Source organism: Toxorhynchites rutilus, chromosome 2 (assembly GCF_029784135.1).
Source record: "Toxorhynchites rutilus septentrionalis strain SRP chromosome 2, ASM2978413v1, whole genome shotgun sequence".
Taxonomy (NCBI): domain Eukaryota; kingdom Metazoa; phylum Arthropoda; class Insecta; order Diptera; family Culicidae; genus Toxorhynchites; species Toxorhynchites rutilus.
The window spans coordinates 217,613,810-217,638,382 of NC_073745.1; the positions used below are offsets into that span (position 1 = coordinate 217,613,810).

The following is a 24,573-nucleotide window of genomic DNA, read 5'->3' on the forward strand; positions in this document are numbered from 1 at the left end:
CAGTCCTTTGATGGTGCGTATCAGATAAAAGACACCAAAGTGGAACGAGATATGATGAAAACCGCCCTCCGTGATCCTGGACGAGATACCTCCTGTGTTATGTATGGATAAAAACAAGAAAAAAAAAACTCATCAATGTGAAGATAATTAAGATAATTACCAATACCGAACAAAATTATCAATTTTTCTCGTCAGTAAAAACATGTTACTTTAATATACAGAAAACATATTTTAAATGGAAAAGGTAATTTTCTGAGTGTTTAATCAACCCAATGCAAATTTTAATTGGACTAACAACACCTAATACTATATGTAGATTATATGGGATATCACTTTTTCTAATATTTCTTAACTTTTCCAATTTTTCTCGCCGTACAAACTTTCCTTGGGTGAAAATGAACAAAACAAAACAGACAGCTTAAACCAAATAACCCGTTCTAGAGCGGGAACGCACCTTGCTATGCTCATTTATGAAAATTGAAATAAATCGTTTCATATATCAAGTCATTTTTAACACAACTGCTACCATATACAATTTTACACTTACACTTGTGCTAAAATTTTCACAATACACGATCGGTCATTGATATTAAATTTCACGAAGCAACCAACATCAAAGTTCCAAATTTATATTTTATTTGCAAGAATTAATCGTATCACTCACCCTACTTGCAATATAAAAATGCCCCCAATTTTCATATATTTGCAATGACGATTTCCCCCACGCAGCTTGGTTTTGATGTCTCTGTTAGGGAACACATTCCGGTGGGAGCAAAAGCTCCCCCTACTTTTATGTATTTGTAATGCCGAATTCCCCCAGGCAGTTTGGTTTTGATGTCTCTGTTAGGGACCCGCCGCATGTGTCGTCAATTTCGACCAATCAGAAGTGGGTATTTCCGTTAGGATAGCGGTTGACATTTTTCAATTGTTCGATAGTTAGTTTCATGACATATATTATTATCTTCAATATAAAAAATTGCTATGGAGTGCCGAAATCGATTGAAGCAAAAATTTCATCAATCCATCATGGAATGACTGAGCAATAAGCGCTTTAAATTGGACAATTTTTACGATGCGCTCGTTTTTTGATTTTCAATTTGTACCCCAATATGTTCCCGAAAGACGTAATCCTACGTCAAAACAAAAAAGTTATTAATAATCTCCTTCTAAATGCAGCCATTCTCGAGATATTTTTTTTTTCTAATTTATTGTCTTTTTAGAGCAAACTAGCTGACGCGGCAAAATTCGTCCTGCCCAAAATTTACTTTTCGTTATCACATTCACGTTTTCTTACTAAGCGCACGTTCATGGTTCCAATCGCATAACTGTTCATTGACTGATCTCCTAATCTTTCCTTTGAAGTTACCTTTTACTATAAAATTCCTAGTTCTTCTACAAAAACTCGTCGATTTTTCATCCACTTGCAAATAACAAGTTTCTCCGTTCTATGGAATAAATGTTTGATACCGAAAATCTGATGGAATAAAGACAGACCAAAATCGAACAATTACTTTCTCGAGTTTTGCTCTTATCAACACATTCGGTGATCCATTACTAGGTTAGAAGATAGAAGAAGATATAGGAGTGCGTTTTATCACATTCAAATCCATTTCCACTTTCGAACAAAAATCTCGTTAGCGCAAATATCAAATGGACTAACAACGCTTATCACTATGTAATTGTAGAACATATGCGAATTATATTTATTTTTTTCACGAATCTTCCCATTTTCCTTCAGAATTTTCCGAAAATTGTCAATTGCCATGTTTGGTTGAAATATGGGTATTATTTTTACGGGACCCCCTCTCCATTTCAGAGGAGGGAGGGGTATCATACTATCATAGAAACATTTCTCGTATCTAAAAACCCTCACATCCCAAATATGGCTCCATTTGCTTGATTAGTTCTCGAGTTATGTAGAAGTTTGTGTTTCATTTGTATGGCAGTACCCTTGCCTTTAGAGGGGGGGAAGGATTGTCAAACCACCATATAGACAATTATTGCCCCCTAAATTCTCCATATGTCAAATTTGTTTCCGTTTGCTGGATTAGTTATGCAGATTTTTTTTCATTTGTATGACATACCTCTATATAGAGAGGAGGGAATGGGTATGTAACCAACATAGAAACATTTATTGCACCTTAAAAGCTCCACATGTCAAATTCGGTTCCATTTGCTTGATTAGTTTTTGAGTTATACAGGAATTTGGGTTTCATTTGTATGGCAGCCTCCCTCTAGATAGGGGGGGAGGAATATCACACATGGGGCACACTATCGTTTTGTGCCTCCTAAAACCTCCTCATGCCAAATTTGGCTCGATTTGCTTGATTGGTTCTCGAATTATGCAGAATTTTGTGTTTTATTTGTATGGTAGCCTCCCCTTAGAGAGGGGGAGGAGTGTCGAACCACCACAGAAACGTTTATAGATTCTTAAAACCTCTATATGTCAAGTTTGATTCCATTTGCTTGATTAGTTCTGGAGTTATTCAGCCCCACCCCCCTCTTTAGAGAGGTGGAGGAGTGTCAAACCACCATAGACGGATTTCGCGCCAACTCGTCTATGGGATTGGCATGACCCTCTCAGAACTGAATGAAACTTTCTGGGCGTGAAGACCTTACCTAATTAAACAACTTGGCATACTTAGTTTTCCAAAAATGTATCTAGGCTAACATATGGAAAGGGTTAAATATTGTGATCATTTTTTTTTTAATATTTTTACTCGGAAATGGTAAGTCCTACAAAAAAGTGATCTATGGAAGAGTTTTAGGAAAATAATTGAATTTTCGGAAAAAACCTAAAAAAATATTTTTTTTAAATCCCACACTGAAAAAAAAACGATTTTAAAAACTAAAAGTCAATTTTCTCAAAATGGTCATCTTAGATTTTGATGCAATGGTACATAAAAGGTGGATGAATATGTGCCCTACAACTCTTCCATATATCGCAACTTATGCATATTTAAGGCAAAAAAGTCTTTCTAACAAAAACATTTTTTCTCGAAAATTTTCTATTTTTTTTTGTGTGCAGTTATAGAAAAAAATCAATAACAGGTAGAGATGGATTTATGGTGACTCTTGGATGCTAAAGTACAATTTTCAGCTTATTTTTGTAGTCAAATACAATATGTTTCAATTCAGAGAGCAACGACAGCTCTAAAAAAAAAGCCATCTAAAATCTCTTGATCGGTCGGTCTGGTATCGAAGAGTTGTTGTTAGGTATCTATGAAGAGTCACTTCATTGGATTGTATAGATACCTAAAGGATGAATAAAATGGCTCTGCAGTTGCTTGAAAATTACCAGTCGTGATCGGCAGCAAATGTAAAGTGGCGGAAAAGAAATATCATTATTTTGTTTCTGCGTAATCATCAGAATTCAACAAAGACAAGTTTGACATTATTTAGCAACATGAGTCAAGCCGTAGTTTTCGAGTTCATAAGAATCTGACAGACAGAAAGACAAATAGACAGACTGACAACATTCCATTTTTATATATAAGATAAATAAGATCGTGGTATCGAAAGGAATAAAAAAAAACTTTATTCTCTCATTTAATACACGACACGTCTTCTTATATGTCAACACTTTGGATTTCAATTAGGGACTAACTCAGGCAAGCCAGAGTAACCTATTTTATTGGAACGAACTACAGCGTCAGCATCCGTGTGTGGTGGCTCGCGGGATTCGGATTGCACCTCTTGCGCGTGCGGTTCATCTTCAATTATGCTGCATGCGCGTCTCGCTGGTTTCGGGTTGCATTTCTTGATTATGCTGCTATGCTGCGGGGGCGGGATCCCGTCGTAACGTATATATATATAGGGGTAGTGGGGGCAAAGTGGTCACCTGCTTGTTTGGTAGTATAACTATTGACTATTGACACCGTATTGATAGGCACCTTATGTTTGAAGAATTTAATGAATTTTGAGTCACCCTGTACTTCAGTAGAGCTGTCGCATGTCGAAATATAAATAAAAACAGAATTTGCTCTCTCGATAGCCATTCGGCCGTAGTTCTGAGCGCGTGGTATCTAAGTAATTACTCGTGAAATTTAGTTTATTCAATCTGATATGTTGGACACATCATCAGTTTGGACGACTGTTCAGATATTCTAGGAGAGGTGAACAGATATTTTGTTGAATCTCAGCGATTAATTAGCATAGAAATTACTTTGATGTTTGGGGGCAAAGTGGTTATAGGCGCATAACGACTTACAATGTTCTGTTTACTAAAGCTAATATAACTCATCACATTCTGCTCTTGAAGAGGTTCCTTTTGTGGCTTCGACCCTGGAAAAATATGCCTCTCCAATTAAACCATGCCTCATTATGCGGTACGTTATGTGTTTCTTACAACGTTTTTGTATGCATGAAAAAATTTGAATTAAGACTCTTGGTGAATAGACCAAGCTTATTTCATACCTTTACCTACTAGATTGAATATGATTTGAACAAATTTGAACGAAAAAAACTCATAAATCTATCCCATTTAGCTTGATATGTAAGAGTGACCACTTTGCCCCCACTAGGTGACCACTTTACCTTCAAGCAAAAAAAAAAATCGATTTTTCACCTTTTTTTCTAATGATGGAAGATGTACTATTTTGAATTTTTATAGTAAAAGTCGTATGCTATCTTGAACAACAATGAGTTGAACTATAATAATCTTAGAAAAACGGGAATTGTAGCGGTATGTGGACGCTGGAAATGGACATATTCCTTAGGGTGACCACTGTGCCCCACTTCCCCTATATATAGATGCCCGTCTTTATCGCCCTTTCCCTAACAACCGAACCGTGCAAGTTTTTTTCACTTCCGTGGGAACCGTTAAATTTTTTGTAGTAATTTGAAACTACCATTGTTGTTATCAATGATATGTTTAATTAACAATTTTGCTTATGAATTATTCAGGCAATCTTAAAACCATGTTGTATTAACGCGGCTTCATTGCATTCTCATTGCTATCCATATTATCCTGAAATAAATAAATGCCTGTGATGGTAAACTCTTCCATATCCAAACTTTATGCTTCGTGAAATAACACTCAGCCGATATGTATTTATATCGGTATATATCAGATAGGTGCTATATTCAGTCAAACTGCTTACTAGTTTATGACTACGAGTATAAACATTTCCGTGTTGTTCTACACGATGAGTGAATGATTTAGTTTTTACGTTTCAGAACATTTATTATGAAGTCATGCGAATTATCTAAAAAAAAGAAAACAAGAAACAAACTTCTATCCTATTACAAGCAACAAAAATCTTAATTCCAAAAAGGAGCCGCTGACCTAAATCATGAGGAACCAGATGATGTATACTTTAAGTGTGTCACGGTGAAAAATATTGGCGGGAAGACGAAAGGAAACAAATAGTTGGACAACATATGGTGAAGATCGTCAAATAAAATTTGCCTAATTTTCCGAGAACTGGATCAAGCACCATCTGATGAGGGGAATCCACATTCTGGTGAATTGAGTCACGAGAAATAAGTTGTTAAAAGTTCTTTTTTGTTACACAGCTATCACACTTCATAGGTGTCAGTGTCATGGTTGATGAAATTCTTCAACAGATGTTTTATAGCGCTTCATTCCGGACACACATCGCCATTCGGCGAACATCTTTCTGAAAAAAAATCAGACTCAGTCTCATTCATATTTTACTTTCCTCTCACTCCACAGAAAAAAGGTCACCGAAACAAAAATAAACACAGTCTTCAAAAACACGACAACCGTTGACTTGTTTGTTACGCACTCGCACAAAACAACAATAACCTGCATCATCAAAGAGAGTGCGTAGGATGCTGCAAACGGCGTCAATAAGCATGTGATTGGATAATCATGTTTCAATAGGTCCGCTGAACCCGAGTGGTGATAGACACAAAAGACTCGCGAATTTATCAAAGGCGTGGTCCGCTCGGAGCGTTTTCTTGCGTTGCGTGCGAAATGAAGATGAATCCGAAGTATGTCTGCTCGTTGCTAGCGGTGTTCAGTGTGAAGTACATCGTGTGCGATAGTTTGCCGTGTGATTTTCTCGATTCTGTGAACATCACCTCCGGAGTTCGCGATGCCATGGGGAATATAGTGCACAACAATATCCTGTACAAACCCAAATATTACCGAGTCATCGATTATTACTACGAGGACTTTTCGCAGAAAAAGTTCGTGGGGGAGTACATCCGGGGGTGTCCTTGTGCGGTTCGGTTGTGTGTGCGGATGTGCTGTCCCCACAAGCACGTGTTCTACGGGAAGCAGTGCGTGCCCAGCGATGAACCGCTGGAGGTAGTGGTGAACACCACGCTGTACAACTCGCAGAGGAACTATGAGCTGGTGGATTTGGCGCAGAACCCGATGTACGGATTCCTGTACGGGAAACCATGTCAGTTCGTGTATCGCTTGGACCCGGAAGCGGTCGAAGCTGATGAGTGGTTTTTTGCTAGGGTAAGTTCGTTTTTGCTTATTCACGTTTGTTTGAGGTCGAAATAATTGATTGGTCATGAAACAATGGTTGGATTTGTGCTTCAATTTAGATGAGGGGAATCGGTAAAACTGGAAGGTAGAAAGCTATATCTCTGCGTAGTTTATATTCCTCCCGATCGTACTCGAGACGTTGCATTGATCGATGCCCAAGTACAATCGGTGTCGGTAATAGCTTCACGTGCGCTTCCAGCTGACGAAATTGTTGTACTTGGTGATTTCAATCTCCCAAATTTAAAGTGGCAAATTGGATCTGGAAGATTTTTGTACGCTGATGCGACCCAGTCAACCTTCCATGCTGGGACGAACGCCTTACTAGACGGGTACAGCTATAATCTGCTTCAACAAATCAGTTCTATTACGAATGAAAATGACCGCATGCTTGATCTTTGCTTCGACCAAGATTTGCAAACCAGACCAAGCTCCGATATTATCGGTAGCCCCTGATACGTTCATCCGGTCACCAACCGTGGCAAACCATTGAGCTTCGCCGACTCAAAACGGCTAAGAGGGCTGCACTTAGAAAATACTCTAAATACCGTCTCCCACCTTTGAAGCAACAATATGTACAACTTAACTGTCAATATCAAAGAACAAGCAAACGATGCCATGTAATCTACCTACGCAGTATTCAGCGGAAATTCAAGAGCAATCCTAAACTATTCTGGAAATACGTCGATGAACAACGCAAGGAGTCTGGATTACCATCATCTATGTTTCACGATGGACATGAAGCGTCTGACACACAGGGAATTTGCAATCTCTTTTCAGCGAAGTTTTCTGGTACTTTCTCGAACGAGAGTCTGTCTCAAGAGCAGCTCTCGAGAGCCACGAGAAGTGTTCCAATACTGAACAGTTCGCTGTTCCGAATTACCGTGAATAACGAAATGCTGAAATCTGTCATCTCGGCCCTCTGATATTTCTTATTTACTTCAATGACGTAAATTTAGTGCTGGAGTGCCCTCATCTTTCATTCGCTGACGATATGAAGCTATTTCTCCACGTTAAGTCGGAAGCTGACGCTTTATTTCTCCAGCGAAAATTAGAAACTTTCCAAAAATGGTGCGGGGATAATCGTATGACGCTAAATCCAAGCAAATGTTCCACGATTACTTTTACAAGAAGAAAAGATCCTTTTCGTTACAATTATTCTCTTGATGATGCTCCGCTAACTAAACTCGACTGCGTGAAGGATCTAGGAGTGTATTTAGACTGCAAACTCAACTTCAAAATATATGTGAACTACGTAGTTGGGAAAGCTTCGCGTAGTCTTGGATTCATCATGCGCACCGCGAGGGATTTCACCGATGTATACTGCCTTAGATCTATGTTTAGTGCTTTAGTTCGCTCAAGCCTGGAATACTGTGCAGTAATTTGGAATCCGCACTATCTCAACGGAGTCAACAGGATTGAAGCCGTACAAAAACGATTCGTTCGATTCGCCCTAAGATGATTGCCCTGGAGTAATCCACATCAGTTACCTAGCTATGAAAGTCGGTGCCAACTAATGGGTCTTGATACGCTACACGTGCGAAGGGATGTGAACCGCGCACTATTTATGTATGATGTTTTATTAGCTAGGACAGAATGCCCAGTGATATTGGAGAACATCAACCTTTCGATTCAACCTCGAGCACTACGGGACCACGCATTCCTCTGAGTGCCATTCCGTCGTACCAACCATGGATACAATTCAGCACAGTTAGGCCTTCAACGTCTGTTCAACAGAGTAGCATCTGGTTTCGACTTCCATTATTCGAGAAATGTGGTCCGGCAACATTTTATTGGACAAATTAGAAATTTCCATTAAATCATTAGGGCAAAATACAGCCTGTTGATAACAATTAAATAAATAAATAAATAAATGATTTGGGTTTTTTTGGTAGAGAGAAGTTGTTCTGATTTCAGGTTTATCGTTTGATTTATAACTGTTGAAGGCTTTGAATTATTTTATATTGTTTAAAATCAATCAAATATGAATATCAGTTTACTTGAATACAAAGCAAAGCACGAAGCAACATGCAATCGTGAACATGTACCGCTTGGGTGCCGAAGAAATTCCAAATTCAAGTTAAAAACCACACAATACTCGGCCATAATTGTGACCATGTACCACATGATACCAGCGAACGGAGCGTGGCCAATACTGAGCTCGGAATGAATACATCATATACCCACATATCCTCTTTAAATTCCGGTACCTATAACACGTAGCGAATAGTTCCTACTTGATGAAATTAGTACAGGTCGGACTCGATTATCCGGAGTATTTTTTTTTTCTGTCCGGATAATCGAATCCTCCGGATAAACGAATCACATAAAAATAAAATTTAAAAAAAATAAAAAAAGGAAAAAAAAATATGATTTGCATTGATTTATTTGTATATATCGCAGTGTCGTAGCCAGAAATCGACTAGCGTCCCCTGGGGGGAGTAATGTTTTGAAAATCGAAAAAAAAATTCATCGACTTGTAACAATCCATGGACCAAAATATAATTCAAAAAGACTTTTCTTATCATCAAAGTCCAGCTACAAACAAAAGCTACAAGCAAAAGCAGGATGCCAAGGAGAGTTAGATGACATGGTTAAGAGGATCAACATTAAGGTTGCTATGTTTTGGATGGCCGATACTTGGGACTAGGTACCGGCTGATTCCATTGTCAAGTCATGGAAAATGCCGATATCCCGTTGTCGGTTGTAAGAGAACGCATACTTTCGATTCAGCGAAAATTGATGGACCTAGACAAAACCATGCATGACGAGGAAGTGAAGTTTGAGGCTCTGAACGACGATGACATAGTCAACATTGTTTTACATCCAAATACATCTTTCTACGATGATGAAAAATCGATTTAGACTTCCGAGGGAGCGAATGCTTCATCAGTTTTGGAGCCACATCAGGTGTATGAAGATGAAGAGTCCGAAAATTGTATTTCAAATAAAACATCCTTATGTGGAATCGATAAAGTTATCACTTGGGCTGAGGAAATGTACATTAGAGTGCCAATGTATGGAAAAATTTACTTTAGAATTTTCGGAAAGGACTCTCTGTAAAATGCTGATTTCCGCGAAAAATACCCTATGCAAAATTTCAGTTCAATCGGACTTTATTTACTAGTGTCGCCAGGTCGTCAAAGTTTGAGAAAAATCGACTCTCTGGGACATAGATGACAAAAAAAATTTCTAGATGACAGTAGATCTCGACGTTTCATGCAATTTGAAGTCATTTGGCATCAAACAATATTTTTCCAAAACTCCGAAAACATGTACTTCATCATAAAATGTACATTTTACTCCCAAACTCATGTACATAAGGCGATTTTACGGTTTTAGAAAAACTCAAACTTTGACGTATTTGTGACACTAGTAAATAAAGTTCGATTGAGCTGAATTTTTTTTATAAAGGGTGTTCGGAAAAGTGGTTAACTTAAATTCGCCGTATTTTTTCTAATCATTCATATAAAAAACCTAATAGCCCCTCATTTTGTAGGTGTGTGTGTGTGTAGAATGATGCGTCTATTTGGATTTTGACATTAGATCTTTAGTTATCAAAATGGCGTCAAAGCAAGAGGAGCGACGAATCAAAATTTTGTACATGCGTAGTGAAAATCCAAACTACACGCACGCAGAAATAGCAAAATCGTTGAATGTGGCCAAATCAACTGTCACCAAAGTAATAAAAGTGTTCGGGGAACGTTTGTCGACAACTAGAAAGCCTGGATCTGGGGGAAATCGAAAGCCGGAAGCCGCAGTGACGAACAGAAGAGTGGCTAGCGCTTTCAAGCGCAACCCCAACCTCTCCGTTCGAGATGTCGCAAATAAGTTGGGAATATCGTCTACAACCGTGCATGAAGCTAAAAAATGATCCGGACTATCGATTTAAAAGAAGGTAGTGACTCCAAATCGCAACGCTAAGCAAAACCTTACGGCAAAAACAAGATCTCGGAAGCTGTACACGACGTTGTTGACAAAGTTTGATTGCGTGGTAATGGACGACGAAACCTACGTCAAGGCAGACTTCAGACAGCTTCCTGGACAAGAGTATTATACAGCAACCGGAAGGGGAAAGGTGGCAGATATTTTCAAGCATATTAAACTATCAAAGTTTGCCAAGAAATATCTCGTTTGGCAAGCTATCTGTACCTGTGGCTTGAAAAGCGACATTTTCGTTGCAACCGTCAACCAGGAAATTTACGTGAAAGAGTGTCTTCAAAAGCGTTTGCTGCCTTTCCTGAAGAAACATGACTTGTCTGTGCTGTTTTGGTCGGATTTGGCATCCTGCCATTATGGAAAAAAGGCCATGGAGTGGTATGCCGCTAACAAGATGCAGGTTGTGCTCAAGGATAAGAACCCTCCCAACACACCAGAACTTCGCCCAATCGAAAAATAGTGGGCGATAGTTAAGCAGAACCTTAAGAATACCCAAAAAACTGTTAGCAGCGAGAAGCAGTTCAAAGCAAACTGGCGTTCTGCGGCGAAGAAAGTGGATAAGGTGACTGTACAAAATCTGATGGCAGGCGTCAAACGAAAAGCTCGCCAATTTGGACTAGTCCCTTTCGTAAATTTAAAATATAAATAATAAATAATAAATAATTATAAATTAAATTATAATTTTATTATTTGCAAAACAAGTTTTATCAATTTTGCTCCGCGATAATATCGTAACATATGAAGATGTTAATGAGACATCTTTTGAGAATCCAAAAAAACATCTTGGACTATCCAAGCGGACTCATAATTAGTGATTTTGTATTTTTTGGAACAATTTCGACACTCCGACCCCAACTTTTCCTTTTCCTTATTACGTCCATGATTTTTTGAAAGATCATATTATTTGTAATTATTGAATTAATATTTTCATTTGAATTTATGATTTTGGAGGCAAAACGTACGCTGTCGATAACCAGATTTAAACATATTAAACGGACCCTGCTCATCCTAGCTACTCCTATGTTTCATTAAATTATCATATTAGATATGTTTAAATATTAATTCAAAGTATTCATTTCAACTTAGAAATTTCTATGTATATAAATCTATTGCTGATAATCTAAACTAATTGTATGGAACAACCTCTATTTCAGCCCCCTCCTCTACTTAGCTACGTTCAATTTCGTTCAAATGATCTAATTTATAAAACATATTAACAAATTATTCAAAATTTCTGATCTAAAAATAAAAAGAAATCAAAAATAACATATTCTGGATAATCGAGTCCGACCTGTATTGGGATATTGCGTACTAGTAGCGATAGAACATGGCATCGTCAACATCCGCTCGCATTCCCGTAGCTTCAACAAAGTTGCTGGATGCTGTAGTCGGACCCATAATATGGTCTCCATACACGATCAGAAACGTTTCATTAGTGTTCGTGTTCTATGCATTTGCGCAATATCGTGCAACAGAGGTGGTGTTGAAATTTTAGGATGAACTCTTTAGTAGAATGTTTTGGTGGCTTTGAAATGAGTCGACAGTTTGCGTATTTTCGTTGAATCAGTAGAAGATGGTTGCATCATGATTTACTTTTGCCCTCGCGAGAACAATACACGAGCTGGCCATGCATAAGACTTTGTTTCCTCACGTCAATGTCAGCACTGCACTAAGTATGCAACGCGAATGTTTTCTTCTATTTAAAGGGTGTGTCACATCAAATTGCATCACGGAAAAAACTGAACCTTGTATGTACGCAGGCCCTCCCGCTGCTTGGTTCGCTGGACGAAGGAACTTGACAAATTCAGCTTATTGGCGACATCCCGAACTTAAACTGCTTAACTACGCGCTTGTAATCTTTTTCACTGACGGAGCATCCATTTTTGCCGTTCTTCACCTTCCAGTCGATGGTTAGGTTCTCGAAGTATCGTTTTAGTACTCTGCTGACCGTGGATTGGACGATTCCCAGCATCTTACCGATGTCCCGATGTGACAACTCCGGATTCTCGAAATGAGTGCACAGGATTAATTCACGACGCTCTTTTTCGTTCGACGACATTTTTCCAAATTTACGAAAAATTTACAGTGAAGCATGGCCAACGTGATCTATACACTCTAATCTGATTATAAGCGAAATCTGAAGATATAATTCCTAAAAATTAAATTTCTACAGCGTTTTTTCCGTGATGCAATTTGATGTGACACACCCTTTATATTAGGGTAAATGCTCTTGGTTTTTCCGATTTGGGGTGTTTTTACGCAACTAGTAAATGCAAATCGATTTTTCTTCATGAAAATCATATATAATCGATACGAGTTTGGGTTTGTTGAAAAGCCTCAAGTCTCTAGTTGCTAATACTACCATAAGACGTTGAAATTATTCAAATGTTTATGTTTTTTAACGATTTTACTAAAAATAATTGCCTTGTAGGGCGATACAGCGATTATAGTGATCTTGCAACTTTTCGATACAATTTTTATAGTACTCTTTCGTTTTTTTCCAAAATAGGACTCAGTTTCGGTAATCACTTCATCATCGGTCTTAAATTTCTTGCCAGTGAGTGTTCTCTTCAGATCATAGATTGTCCAAAAAATTATCATGGTTTGTCCGGTTTAGAAATCACTACTTTTGAATGAAAAAAATCGAATTTTCAAGTAGATGTTGCATTTATCATTGCTTGAGTTTACTGTCATCATATTGATCCATTCATAATTTAGGCTTTCTTCAGAATATTGCACTTTCTTGGGCATTTTAAAAGTGTTCACCTCAAGACACTCAACATAAAGAAACTTTATTTCTGCTATGTGCGAAGGACACAATAAACAAACTGCAGCGTGCCAAGCGGTTGCCATAGAAATCATGTGGACAAAACAACATTGATTAATTGGACAACTCGTGATCAGAATTGAGTTCATCAAAATGCGTTAATTTATGGTTTAGCGATGTAAATCTGATACAAATGGTGTGCAAGAATGATGTTTACAATATTTGTGAGTGTTATAATCCAGAAAAGGTCTGAATACGTGCGAAATAATCATCTGGTGATTGATTGAAAGTTAGTTCAATTGAGGGGCGCATTGACATCAATAGAAAGTGTATTTTATCATTCTTTAAAACATGTGATTCCGTAAAAATATACTATAATACTACTGTAAATCATGGAAAAGACTATTTCATTTATATGTTTCGAAACAAACGGGTGTGCTGAATTAGAGCATTCAAAACAGTGGACAAACCATGATCGTATTTTCGACTGGACAAACCAAAATCATTTACCTTATGTGAAAGGGAGGAGCTAACTGCAAATATTTGGATCTTTCTCTTTTGAGTCGTTTGCGAGAGAATTTGATGTACATCCTCTCAATGCATGCACCGATGACATCTTTCCGAAGCGGTCGAATCTGGCACGAACAGTGGTTGCTCTCGGCATAAGCATTTCGAGTGACTGATTCACGCGTGAACGATTCTCAGTGGGATTCACTATTAAAAAATTCGTCTCCGAAATGTATTGTGCCCAATCGGTGCATAAGTTGCTCGTTATTGACAGTACGGGTAGATAAGCACACAAATAAACTGAAAAAAATGTGAGAGTAAATGGGAATGCTTCCAGTTTTCTTCAATTCGAACAATTTACAAACTAGGGGATCGTGATGTATAGCATATCAAACAAAAGAATGTCCGGTTCAATTGGTATTTAAATCATGAAAATCAGTTCCGCAGAAAAAAATAGTGGATAACGTAATTTATTTTTTGTCACGTTGCTAGTGAGTCATTCCATCAGGGATGCCTGAAATGGTATAAAAATGGTCTGCAAGGATACGTTGGCGATGATGTTTTTTCACTATTAACTCACACATTTTCATTCCCACTGATTGTACCAGTTCCGGTAATTATTTCATTAAACAGGGCAATAACCCTCGTGTTAGATGTACTGGGTTGTGGAGGGGTTAGTTCGGGTAAGAGATTCTGAAAGTCTACCTTCTAGGGGTTATACCCTCCGTGTTATGGGTACTGGAATGTGAAGACGGTGTTGTCGCACTTTACATCCGTTGTATCCTTCGTAAAGGGTGTGAACGCCAGCTTAAATTTGACGTATTTCTTCTGAGTGTGTATTTTAAAACACCTGTACATCCCTCATTTTGTAAGTGTGTGCGTGTAGAATGATTCTTTTTCTTTGATTCAAAAAACTTTCAAATGGCCGATGATGAAGATAATGAGGATATAAAAAAATGTAACGCTCTCATGAACTAATTCCTACGTTGATAATTCAATTTGTAGCGAATGAATTTAGATGATTCTCATGACAATCAATTCGTTATAAAACGTTTCACATGCAAAACATAGTTATTTTTCCAGCTGAATTTTTGAAGATCACCCCAAAAGGGAAATAAAAGTTTTTGAGCTTCGGACCTTCATAAAATTTGTTTCTTTCGTATTCTGAGGCACACCGTGCGAATAAATCAATCAAAAATGAGATCGTGCCCTACACAATACTCTCTATGGTTTTTTCAATCACATTGTAACTGTTGAATATACACATATTCAAAAAAATACCAGGAATAAAATCCAATCTTTTTCTTTAGTTAAAATTGATTGTATCGCTCTCAAAGTACGAATGCGTTTCCATTCTTTTAAAATAAAGGGCCCTATTAAGTAAATTGAAATGACTATCACTATTACAATCCCATCGTATTTTGTAAATCGAGAAAAATCTCATCGTGTCGAGTTCTTGCTCAAAATTCATTTGTTTCAAATTGCATATTTTGAAGCGTTTCTTAAAGATTTCAAAGGAAAATATCAGGGATACAAACCAAAACAAACTAATTCTCTAGAGGTTTACAACAAGCAAACCAAAATAAAAAAAAAATTTTTTGAACATGACGATTTTCAGTTACCATTCCTTTCACTTGATCGATGTTAAATTCAGATGAAGACGTTAATAATCGACCAAAGCGAAGAAAATCTTTCACCGAATCTGGACCCCGAGTTTCGCCTAAGTACAGTACTATGCAAACCTAGTGAAAAGCTTTTCAAATGATCATTTTCCGTTACATCTTGACAGTATGTAGGCTAGGGTGCCAATATAAATGGTCATCTCGAATTTCAAAATGTTACCCCATAAACATGTTCACTACCTCGAAAAAACATCCTATGCCAAATATCACTTCAATCGGACTTAAGAGAGAGTGGCGCAAAGCGCTCAAAATTTGAGTTTTTTGAAAATCGAAAAATCACCCAAGGGGGGAGGTGAAGAAATCGGGGTTTTCGAAAAAAAAATTTTGATGCCAAATGTCTTAAAATTGCATGAAATGTCGAGATCTAGTGTAATCCCGAAAAAAAATTTTTGTCAAAAATCGGCATTCTGGAACTTGCTTTTTTTTCGGAGGTGGGTAACTTTTTGAAATTTTAGGGTCGATTTTTTCCCATACATTCATTGGCACCCTAATATAGGCAGATGTTAGCATTTTGTAGAACACTTATAACCATTCATTCATTCATCATCACTTTTTTGCTTCGTTCTGTCTGTTATCACCTTTTGTTTTATATTTTCCATTCTGAAACCTCTGGCAGTCATCAAATTAATTTCCGATGCATTATCAAACAAAAAACATTTAATAACATGATTAGATCCTAATTACATATTACATATTTTTTTACACTAACTCCGACCGTACTTCTTTGACTTGCTGTAAATGTTTTTATTCTTGCCATTAATCTTCCGTTGTTCACGCGCTTTTGCTTCTCCGCCCTTCTCTTCCGAGCTCTTCTCCTGCTCCGAGCTTTTGCCAATCTTCTTGACTTTGGCGACAAATCCATTCTTAGAATCCGCTTGGTATTCGACGATTCTCTGGGTGCCGTCCGGCTCAGTTAGAGTGTATTCACCTTTCACCGTATCACCATCCCGAATCTCCCAGAAACTCTTGTGGTCACCGGTGCGATCATCCTTAACTCCATACTCGTATTTGTATTTTGGATATGTAAAGTAGTATTTGTCAGCTTCGTCATCCTGCTCTTCGGGCGACCCCTCCTGTTGCTGTTCGTTGCTACCCTTTTCCGATTCTTGCGAACCCATTTGCTCCCAGTTAGGCTTCATCTTCGCTTCGGATTTTTTATCAACGCCCGCTTCCGCTTGCTCAGCTTTTAGGTTATTGTCCATCATAATCTCGCCGGCCCCCAATTCTCCGTCCAGATCTTTCGCATCAATCTTCACAACTCGTCGACTTGCATCGAAGCCTCGTTCTAGTCCATTTCCAAAACCACTGTGGAATTTGTAGGGAATGTATTGCACTTTTGTGACATAACTGTACTGATCAAGGCCTAAACACATCCCACATAGGGCCAAAATTGCAACCGATAGTTTCAACATTGCACCTCACTGTTTCTTCAAATGTAGTTTATCGAGCGAACTGCAGAATTGAACTAGCATACCTTTCTCTTGGGAGTTTCGTTATTTATACTCCATAGAATGCGTAACCATTTTTACCCCAAACCATATCGTTTGAATCCTTCGTGCCCTCCTCAACAAATCAATCAGTCCTAACCCGTCCGACTCAACATTACCATTCGTATATTTTCCCCAATTGCAGCGTGTAAGTTCTGTCTGACGTGATTCAAAAACAATAACAGTTCGACAGACGCCGGTTGGAGCCGGCTTTTTTTTGTTAAATTTCGATGGTGAAATGATTTTTTTCTTTCGAAATTTGACCAATCAATCGGCATGTCAATCGTTTGGGCGATATGTACTGACATGAAGATAAAGTTGTTAATAATGTGTTAACACCGTTCGGGTGCTGGGACCCAGTCAAGTGGAACCGCACACCTGCAATCGCCATGCGCTAATAGACCGCTTGGCATCCTAGCCGGCAATGGCGGTGGCGTCTGCGTCTGGTGGTCACTCCATACGGTGGCCGGTTTTCGCGATTTCGCTCGACTGAGTTTGTGTTATCTGTCACTGATCTTGCGCTGATTAGAACTAATTCACTAATCCGTTTTAGATAGCTTTTCTGTTTGGGTTGACTCGTTATGATATATTTCATTTTTTTTTCAAATTTATTTCTCTATTTTTTCCGGCGTTATTGTGTATGACTCATCTAGTTATGCATTCTATTAGATGAATGGTGTATTCAAAAGGAATAAGTGCGCTACACATACAACGTCCCGTCACCGTCCCGTCGACTATTCTCTTGGACTTATTTTGCCGATGTCAAAGTTGCCGGTGATGGTGTATGTGAATGCAACCATACGATTACTATGGGAGAATATTTGACATTTCATTCCTTTACGTTGACTTCACGGTGACGGGACGAGGTATGTGTAGCGCACTATATTCAGCCATTCATTCATTAGCACATTCGTCGCCCAGAGCGATTTGGTCGAGTTTCTTGCGGGGCCCAAATTCAACTCTCGGTGCGCTAGAGAAATAAGCGGGCAACAATAATAATGAATTCGGGTTATATTCATGACTATTTTTCTGTTGAATAATAATGAATTCAACTGACTGATGATTGGAAAACTTATAAAAATCATTTTTCATCCAATTAATTGTACAGTGTTGCCAATGATAATAAAAAATGAAATTTAACCGAACGTACTTGCTCTTTATACTATATTCGATGACGATGAATAATTGCATTTTTATTGTAGTATATAGAATATAATGTTCAATCGATTGGGAAGATTCTGTGAATATATCATACCAAGAACATATGTCACTTTTGTGGGAAAATAATCATCACAAACTATATCAGATTCGGCAACTCCGACTTTTCGCGTGATTCGTTTTCATTGTTCTTTGCGCTTGGTAAAAAGCTAAAAGAAGAAGCAAGTTGCAAATTTTTTTTCGGAGAATACACAAAAAGTGTTAATTGGTTTTTAAAAGTAGTTATTTCTAGAAATCTGATCGTTTCTGTGATTGATGTCGGGCATCATTTTTTAAAATTTTCTCATTACATTTTTTTGACGTAGAACTACGTCTTTCATTAAGGGTGCCAGATCAGAAAACAGGTCACAATTTTATGAAATAAAGTTAACATTAATAACTATTTTTGCCACGAACGGATTTTGGCGATTTACATACCAAACGAAGCGAAAATTTCCTAAGATTTGTTTAATATGCTATACATTAGAATCCCCTGGTTTGTAAATGGTTAAATTTCATGAAAAATTCAAACGTTTCCATTTTCCCATACATTTGTTCTGTCCATCTGTGTGCTTTCACGAACAGAGCTATCAATAACGAGCAACTTATCGACGACCAACGGAGGCGAAATCGTAGGATTTAAAGTCTCCGTGAACAAAGAAAAGTAGAAGAATGAAGGGGAATACTTGCCTAGAGTATAAACAGTGGATCTCGCTGAGGCAAACTTTCATTCGGCATCACTGTTGAGCAATCCAGTTCACTTTGCTTTCGCTGCGCTTCGATCTAAGATTGGACCCCACCAGTGGTAATCCAACTTGGATATCGTCGTTTGGTTTTCGTTTTTCGCGTTATTCGTATCATGTGTTTTTCTTTCCGCGTCATAAATTAGACGCTTCGCGTAGTGTGTGATAAGCAAGAAGGAGAGGAAGGCAGGCTCGAGCCCTGCAAAAAACGAACGCATTGCCAGGGGCAATAAAATTTCGAGGCAAGCGTCATCTACTGCTGCACGCGATGTTGGTGCAGTGAAAAGCGCTCGCACTGAACCGAGCCTTCGCGAGTGTGACACCGCATCGAACAACAGCGAATTAGGCGATAGGCGTCGGTCGAAAATATAAACGCCGTTACCCAGGTAGCAACAAAAATCAACCACCCTGGTGGCGAAGGCGGTCGCTCTTGACAAACTCATCAGCGAATTCGCATCGATGGGTGTTACAGCAAAGTACAAGCTGTGTGGCATAATTCAGTCTTTTTCCAAGCAGTTAACATTGTTTGTTTTCCGTCATTATAAGGGCTTCGTTGGTGCCTTTGAGAATGCATCAATCCATTAAACTGACGTTATGGCGAAGCATGCGTTAAGGTTGTGCGCCAAAAATTATTTGGGGAATACCAGGCATCTTGAATGTCGTACTGGAATGTTATAAGTTATTTGGGTTCGCGTGCTAGTTGCAAAACTGCCTTCCACAAGGATTCCATTTGCGCTAATATTGATCATAATGAAGCATTGCTACTGTTTTCGAGGTTGTTTTTATTAACAAAATGAGTTTATTTCGCTTGTTTAGTCACCAAAAAAGTAAATGTCGTTCTGGAATTTTGTATGTGATAAGGTTTCGCTTGCCAGTAGCAAGAGTTGTCATTGTTGTTGTTTCCATGCGGTGCCAAAGATATATTGATGTAGTTATGAGATATGGAATAATGGTGCTGGTGCAACATGTATATAATCGACTGTAGCTGAGTCTATGTCATTTACGAAAAAGGCCAACGGAATAGCGTTCGAGGTAAATTTTCAATGCATTGACATGAAATAAATTGCGACATACGATCAGCTAGTGTATTGTTTTGCGAGGGCAAGAATGAATCATCATTCAATTATCGTCAACTGATTCTACAATGAAAAAATAATTTCAGAGATTATTCTACTAAGCAGTTGTTTCTAAAATTTCACAGCATTATAGAATAATATCCGAAGATATAAACAAGCGACTTATATAAAATAACAGCGTAGTTCTACGTCAAAAATGCAGTCGTATCTAGGACACAACCTCCTATAATTTTTTATTTTACTGGGCATTTTTGTTGCTCTGTCATGTTGTGTTGATTCTTATATAATTATAATCTTATTTATTATCAGTTGATTCGACAAAACGTAGAACCTGATTTGTCGAAATGTTTCCTTCTTCATTCGGGTAAACGTTACATTCGAGTAAATGCTGCATTCGGGTAGTTGTTATATTCGGGCAAATGTGGTTCAAATACACATGTTTCGGGTGAATTCGGATAAATGTTCCACAACCAGCTAATCAACGATACCCATTGTGAAGTCGAAGAATTAAAAAAATAAGTAAAAATAAATTAAGTCAAACGGCTTCATTGTGATTAAACTTAATAATACATAATACAGATAATGTTCACGAAGCATAAAAATAATTAGGCAACTAGTTTCTATTTTTTTTCTCAACTTTTAGTACATTATTTGTATTATTACCATATTTCTCTACAACGAAATCATTGAACATTTTTTTTTTAATTTTTTATTTCTTACTTTTTTTAGGAATCGTTTCATGGTGTAGGTACTATGTTCTGTATGGCATATAGCAGTGGTGGCCAAACTTTTGGGCACAACGGGCGACTGATTGTTCAAATGTTAAGCTGCGGTCTACCAACGTTGATTGTATTAAAAAATCATTAGAAAATTAATCTAGTACTAGACAATAAAACGAAGTTTGAACTAGGATTGGGGGATATTGCATCGATCATTTCCTCTCCGATTTCCGATTTTTTGGATCAATTCTTTGCACTCCAAAATGTCGTGAAAATCGATCTTTTCTTTTCGATCTTTTCGATATTTTTGATCGTAGAAATCATTTTATAAATTTGTTTTTCAGTGAACATTGATTTTGACCGTTCGAATGCGGAGAATAGCGCTCCTGTAGGAATCACCTTCTGAGAAACGATTTCGTCTTTCGGGAATATATTGGTGATACAAATTGAAAAATCTAGATACTATCACTGAATGCTCATCCATTTCTCAATGGATTTAAGAAATAGTTTCAAGCGTCCCTTTTAGCTAAAGCTTTTTTAAATATACTCAAACTCAACCACATTTTTGGCATTTTCTCACATTCTATCGATTGATCTCATCATTAACCGCCTGACAAGCAGCAGTTTGTGAGCAGTTTTGTATGTTTGGTCATTACAAAATAAGTTGATACAATTTATATTTACATCATTCACCTTGATGACTGTGAAAATTGGATGGTGACATCAAGTCCAGCAGAAGCATTCTTTTCTAGAACAGAGACCACTACCAAGATTTCAACCAAATGCCAGACGTATAGCACGGTTGGATTTTATGGGTTTATTGTCAGTAGAGTTATAGATGAATATCAGTTGTTGCATGTTATTTCTAGAAATCTGATCGTTTCTGTGATTGATGTCGGGAGATTGTGGAGAAGTACCAATATTTTTTGAGCAATTGTAATGGTACCATGTGTGAACTTTATATGGCTTCTGTTTTGGGTTGTTGTTTTGGTAAAACTTGAATCTTTGATCCAACCCCATTTCATTACCACTTTGCTTCATATTTTCCTGCAGGATGTTCAAGTAAACATTCTGATCCATTACCATCGATGGAAACCAAATTGAACCAAACAAAAGGCTTGTAATGCGCCGAGGAAGAACACTGAGCTGGACTGAATTTGAAACACAATCATATGTTTTCTTTCATTCACGGACTTGCAAATGTATTTATTGCTCTTCACCGAACTTCAGAACTCAACATCAATATGAGCATTGAATGTTTTGCTAAGCTGAGGCAAATATGGTACCAACTACAATTGTCAATGTCAATGTCCTCGTTGTTGATATTTGAAAATGATTGTCCGTCATTCTGAGTATTTCTTCGTTGATATATTTGCGTTTATGATCGTGTCGGTGGTGAAAATCTTTAGGAAAACAATGTACAAAGTGTCCATCTGCCATGCTAAGATTCAAAACTTTAGATTACCGCATGGACCATGCGTCATGTTTGTGTTAACAATCTCGAACTGTCACCCATGTTCCAGAATCCGATAGGTTTAAAACCCGATCGGAATTCACAATCCGATGTATCTTATCTGAATACTTGAAGACATAATCCTCACTAACTCAACTATTTTCTACAATTTTTTTCTAGTTTTTCCACCAAAACTTTTTACAAAATATAGAACTATTATTAGGCAAAATTTTTGTTCGAGATTTTTCCCCACTTCTAGAATATGTGTTATTCTGTTACATAGAGCAAATATTTGATACGGTAGAGCTAATTTTCATTCATATCATACATTTTGTGTTAAAAGAGTGCTGATTATGTTTCCGTTTATTCCGAAAGTCCATTACCATTTTCGCTTCACTGAAATGGAACACAAAGATCAATGTCATCTGGGTCGAATGGCGTAGGAAGATTGCATTTGCATAAACTCGATTGGGTATGAGTCGAACGAATTACGGAGAGCAAAATTGTAATCCGTTCGGGTAATTCTGACTCGATCGGATTTCAGAATACGGGTGAGCAGAAGTGTATATTCAGCAACGTGTGGGACCGAATACGTGTGATGTTGTAATGAGGTTCATTAAAGACTTTATTTTGTGCTTGAACACACGAGCTGAAATCACATGACAGCAAAGACTGTGTCGGCGTTGTTCCTGATAGCGTCTCGCAAGTGAATGTATTTTTCCTCACGCTGCTTCTATTGATTGTGACGTAGGAATTCTACCTACTATTCTACTCTACCTACTTATTCTGCTTTAACTTCCGTGATCGAGTCGGGAGGCTCGCGCGGGTAGTCGTTGAGAGTAGACGTACTTTTCGTTCGCTCCGCGTTTGGTTTCGTATCGTGTTATTTTGCCTAAGGGTTGTGGCGAGTCGACCAAGTGTGATGGAAAAGTTCTGTTTCTGAATCATTTCGAAACAGTTATTTATTATAATATCCGCATCCATTATCGGTTCGGGTTCATTATTGTTTGATTCCTGGTATTTTTTAAAATTTAAAGTGTCTCAAATTACGACGGGTTCGGACAATCATGTTCAATCGTGTACACATGTGACGGAAAGTGTATAAGTATGAGTGAAACGCTACGTGAAACGAAGCGGCATAAGCAGGAAAAATAACGAGCTATTCTCCGCGATACTTGCAAGCTGTTCACAAAATGAGCAGTGATGATATCACCACTACTAGAACGTCGCAGGACCGCCAGCAGCAGCACAATGAAGCTAAGGAATTTGATGTTTTTTTTCTCTCTCTTTCCCCCTCTTTTAAGGTGGCCGTACACTGTTTGTCCGGAGGTCAGGTATTTGATACCTTTTGAAGTTTGGTTTGAATTTGTACAAAAACTATTTTGTTTGCCACTCTTTAATTATCAACATTTGCAAACAATGCAAATCATCGAACATGGAAAAAATTCTTCTGAAATATTTAAAGTAAACTAACCATGTACCGACAGGATCGAAGAACATACCGAAAAATATTTTAGACATACAATAACTGAGTATTTGCTTGTCGTGTTTTGTGTCGAATATATCTGATCAGTACACGTTGATAAAATTTTATCGGTCAAGGGGAGTCAAGTGTTTGGCTTCGGTCAGACAGTGTATGAGCACCTTTAGCTTGCCATGTTGCACTCAATGAATTGCATTTTTTTTTATTCAATATTTATGTGCATGTGAATACAGTAGAAGCCAAATTATTCTCGAATTGATGATCCGCGGATTATTCGCGATGGAGAGTTCCATACTAAATTTATAAACCTTACCAGGATTGGTCAGTGAGTGGTAAGCTCATGCTCTTTCATTTTGGTCATGGCCTTCACATTATCTGACCACTGGTTTACACGAACTTATAGATGGATAAAAAATTTTTGTATTTATTAAACACTGTTTTCATGTTGAAATACCTTTTTTCGCGTTTTCACCTCATTTAAGTACTACATTGCGTTATATGCGATTTTTGTTATTCGCGGCGATCTTGCCAGACTATTCTGCGGATAATCGGGGTTCTACTGTACTTGATAATGATGACATCTAGTGGTGTCTATTTTTTTTCTCGCTTTATAATCGGTGTAGTAGAATCTTTTGGCCGGCTGAAAGCTGAATGCTTGGCATGTGTTTATGCGTGAGTAGCTTTAAAATATGTGTATTATTTATGAAAGGGTGGTCCTGCACCGATCTGATAAAATTTTGGCTACTACAATTTCTACAATTTGGACGATAAGCGTGGATTCCAGATTCTGGATCGGAACCAGTTATTTTGTTTGGATGCGTTCTTATGTGTGTATTTAGGTTTAATTCATTCCTTATTTATTATTAGTTCGGAATACGAATAGAATTCCGAATTTCCGAATTTCCGAATTTTGCGATAAAGAACAAAATTACAATTTTTCACGAAAATCTGAGAGCCAGTATATCGGTTTGGCATGGAATGGCTGATTTCGGGTATATATTGAGAAAAAAATCCAAAAGGAGGAATTTCGGGTGAAAAACTCAAGCATTGAGTGATA

General features: G+C 37.8%; 1 protein-coding gene across 5 annotated transcripts in view; it reads left to right on the plus strand.

Moving 5' to 3' along the window:
* The window catches only part of LOC129764649 (G-protein coupled receptor Mth2-like), a 74,416-nt gene that overhangs the window by 22,664 nt on the left and 27,179 nt on the right, over positions 1–24,573 (plus strand). For all 5 annotated transcript variants that reach the window (XR_008741183.1, XM_055763930.1, XM_055763929.1 and 2 more), the window contains one exon: positions 5,678–6,436. Coding sequence is in view for 4 of the 5 variants with exons in the window: in XM_055763930.1 (XP_055619905.1) it covers positions 5,942–6,436 (495 nt within the window). In the remaining variant the exon portion in view is untranslated. The remainder of the gene's footprint in view (positions 1–5,677; positions 6,437–24,573) is intronic.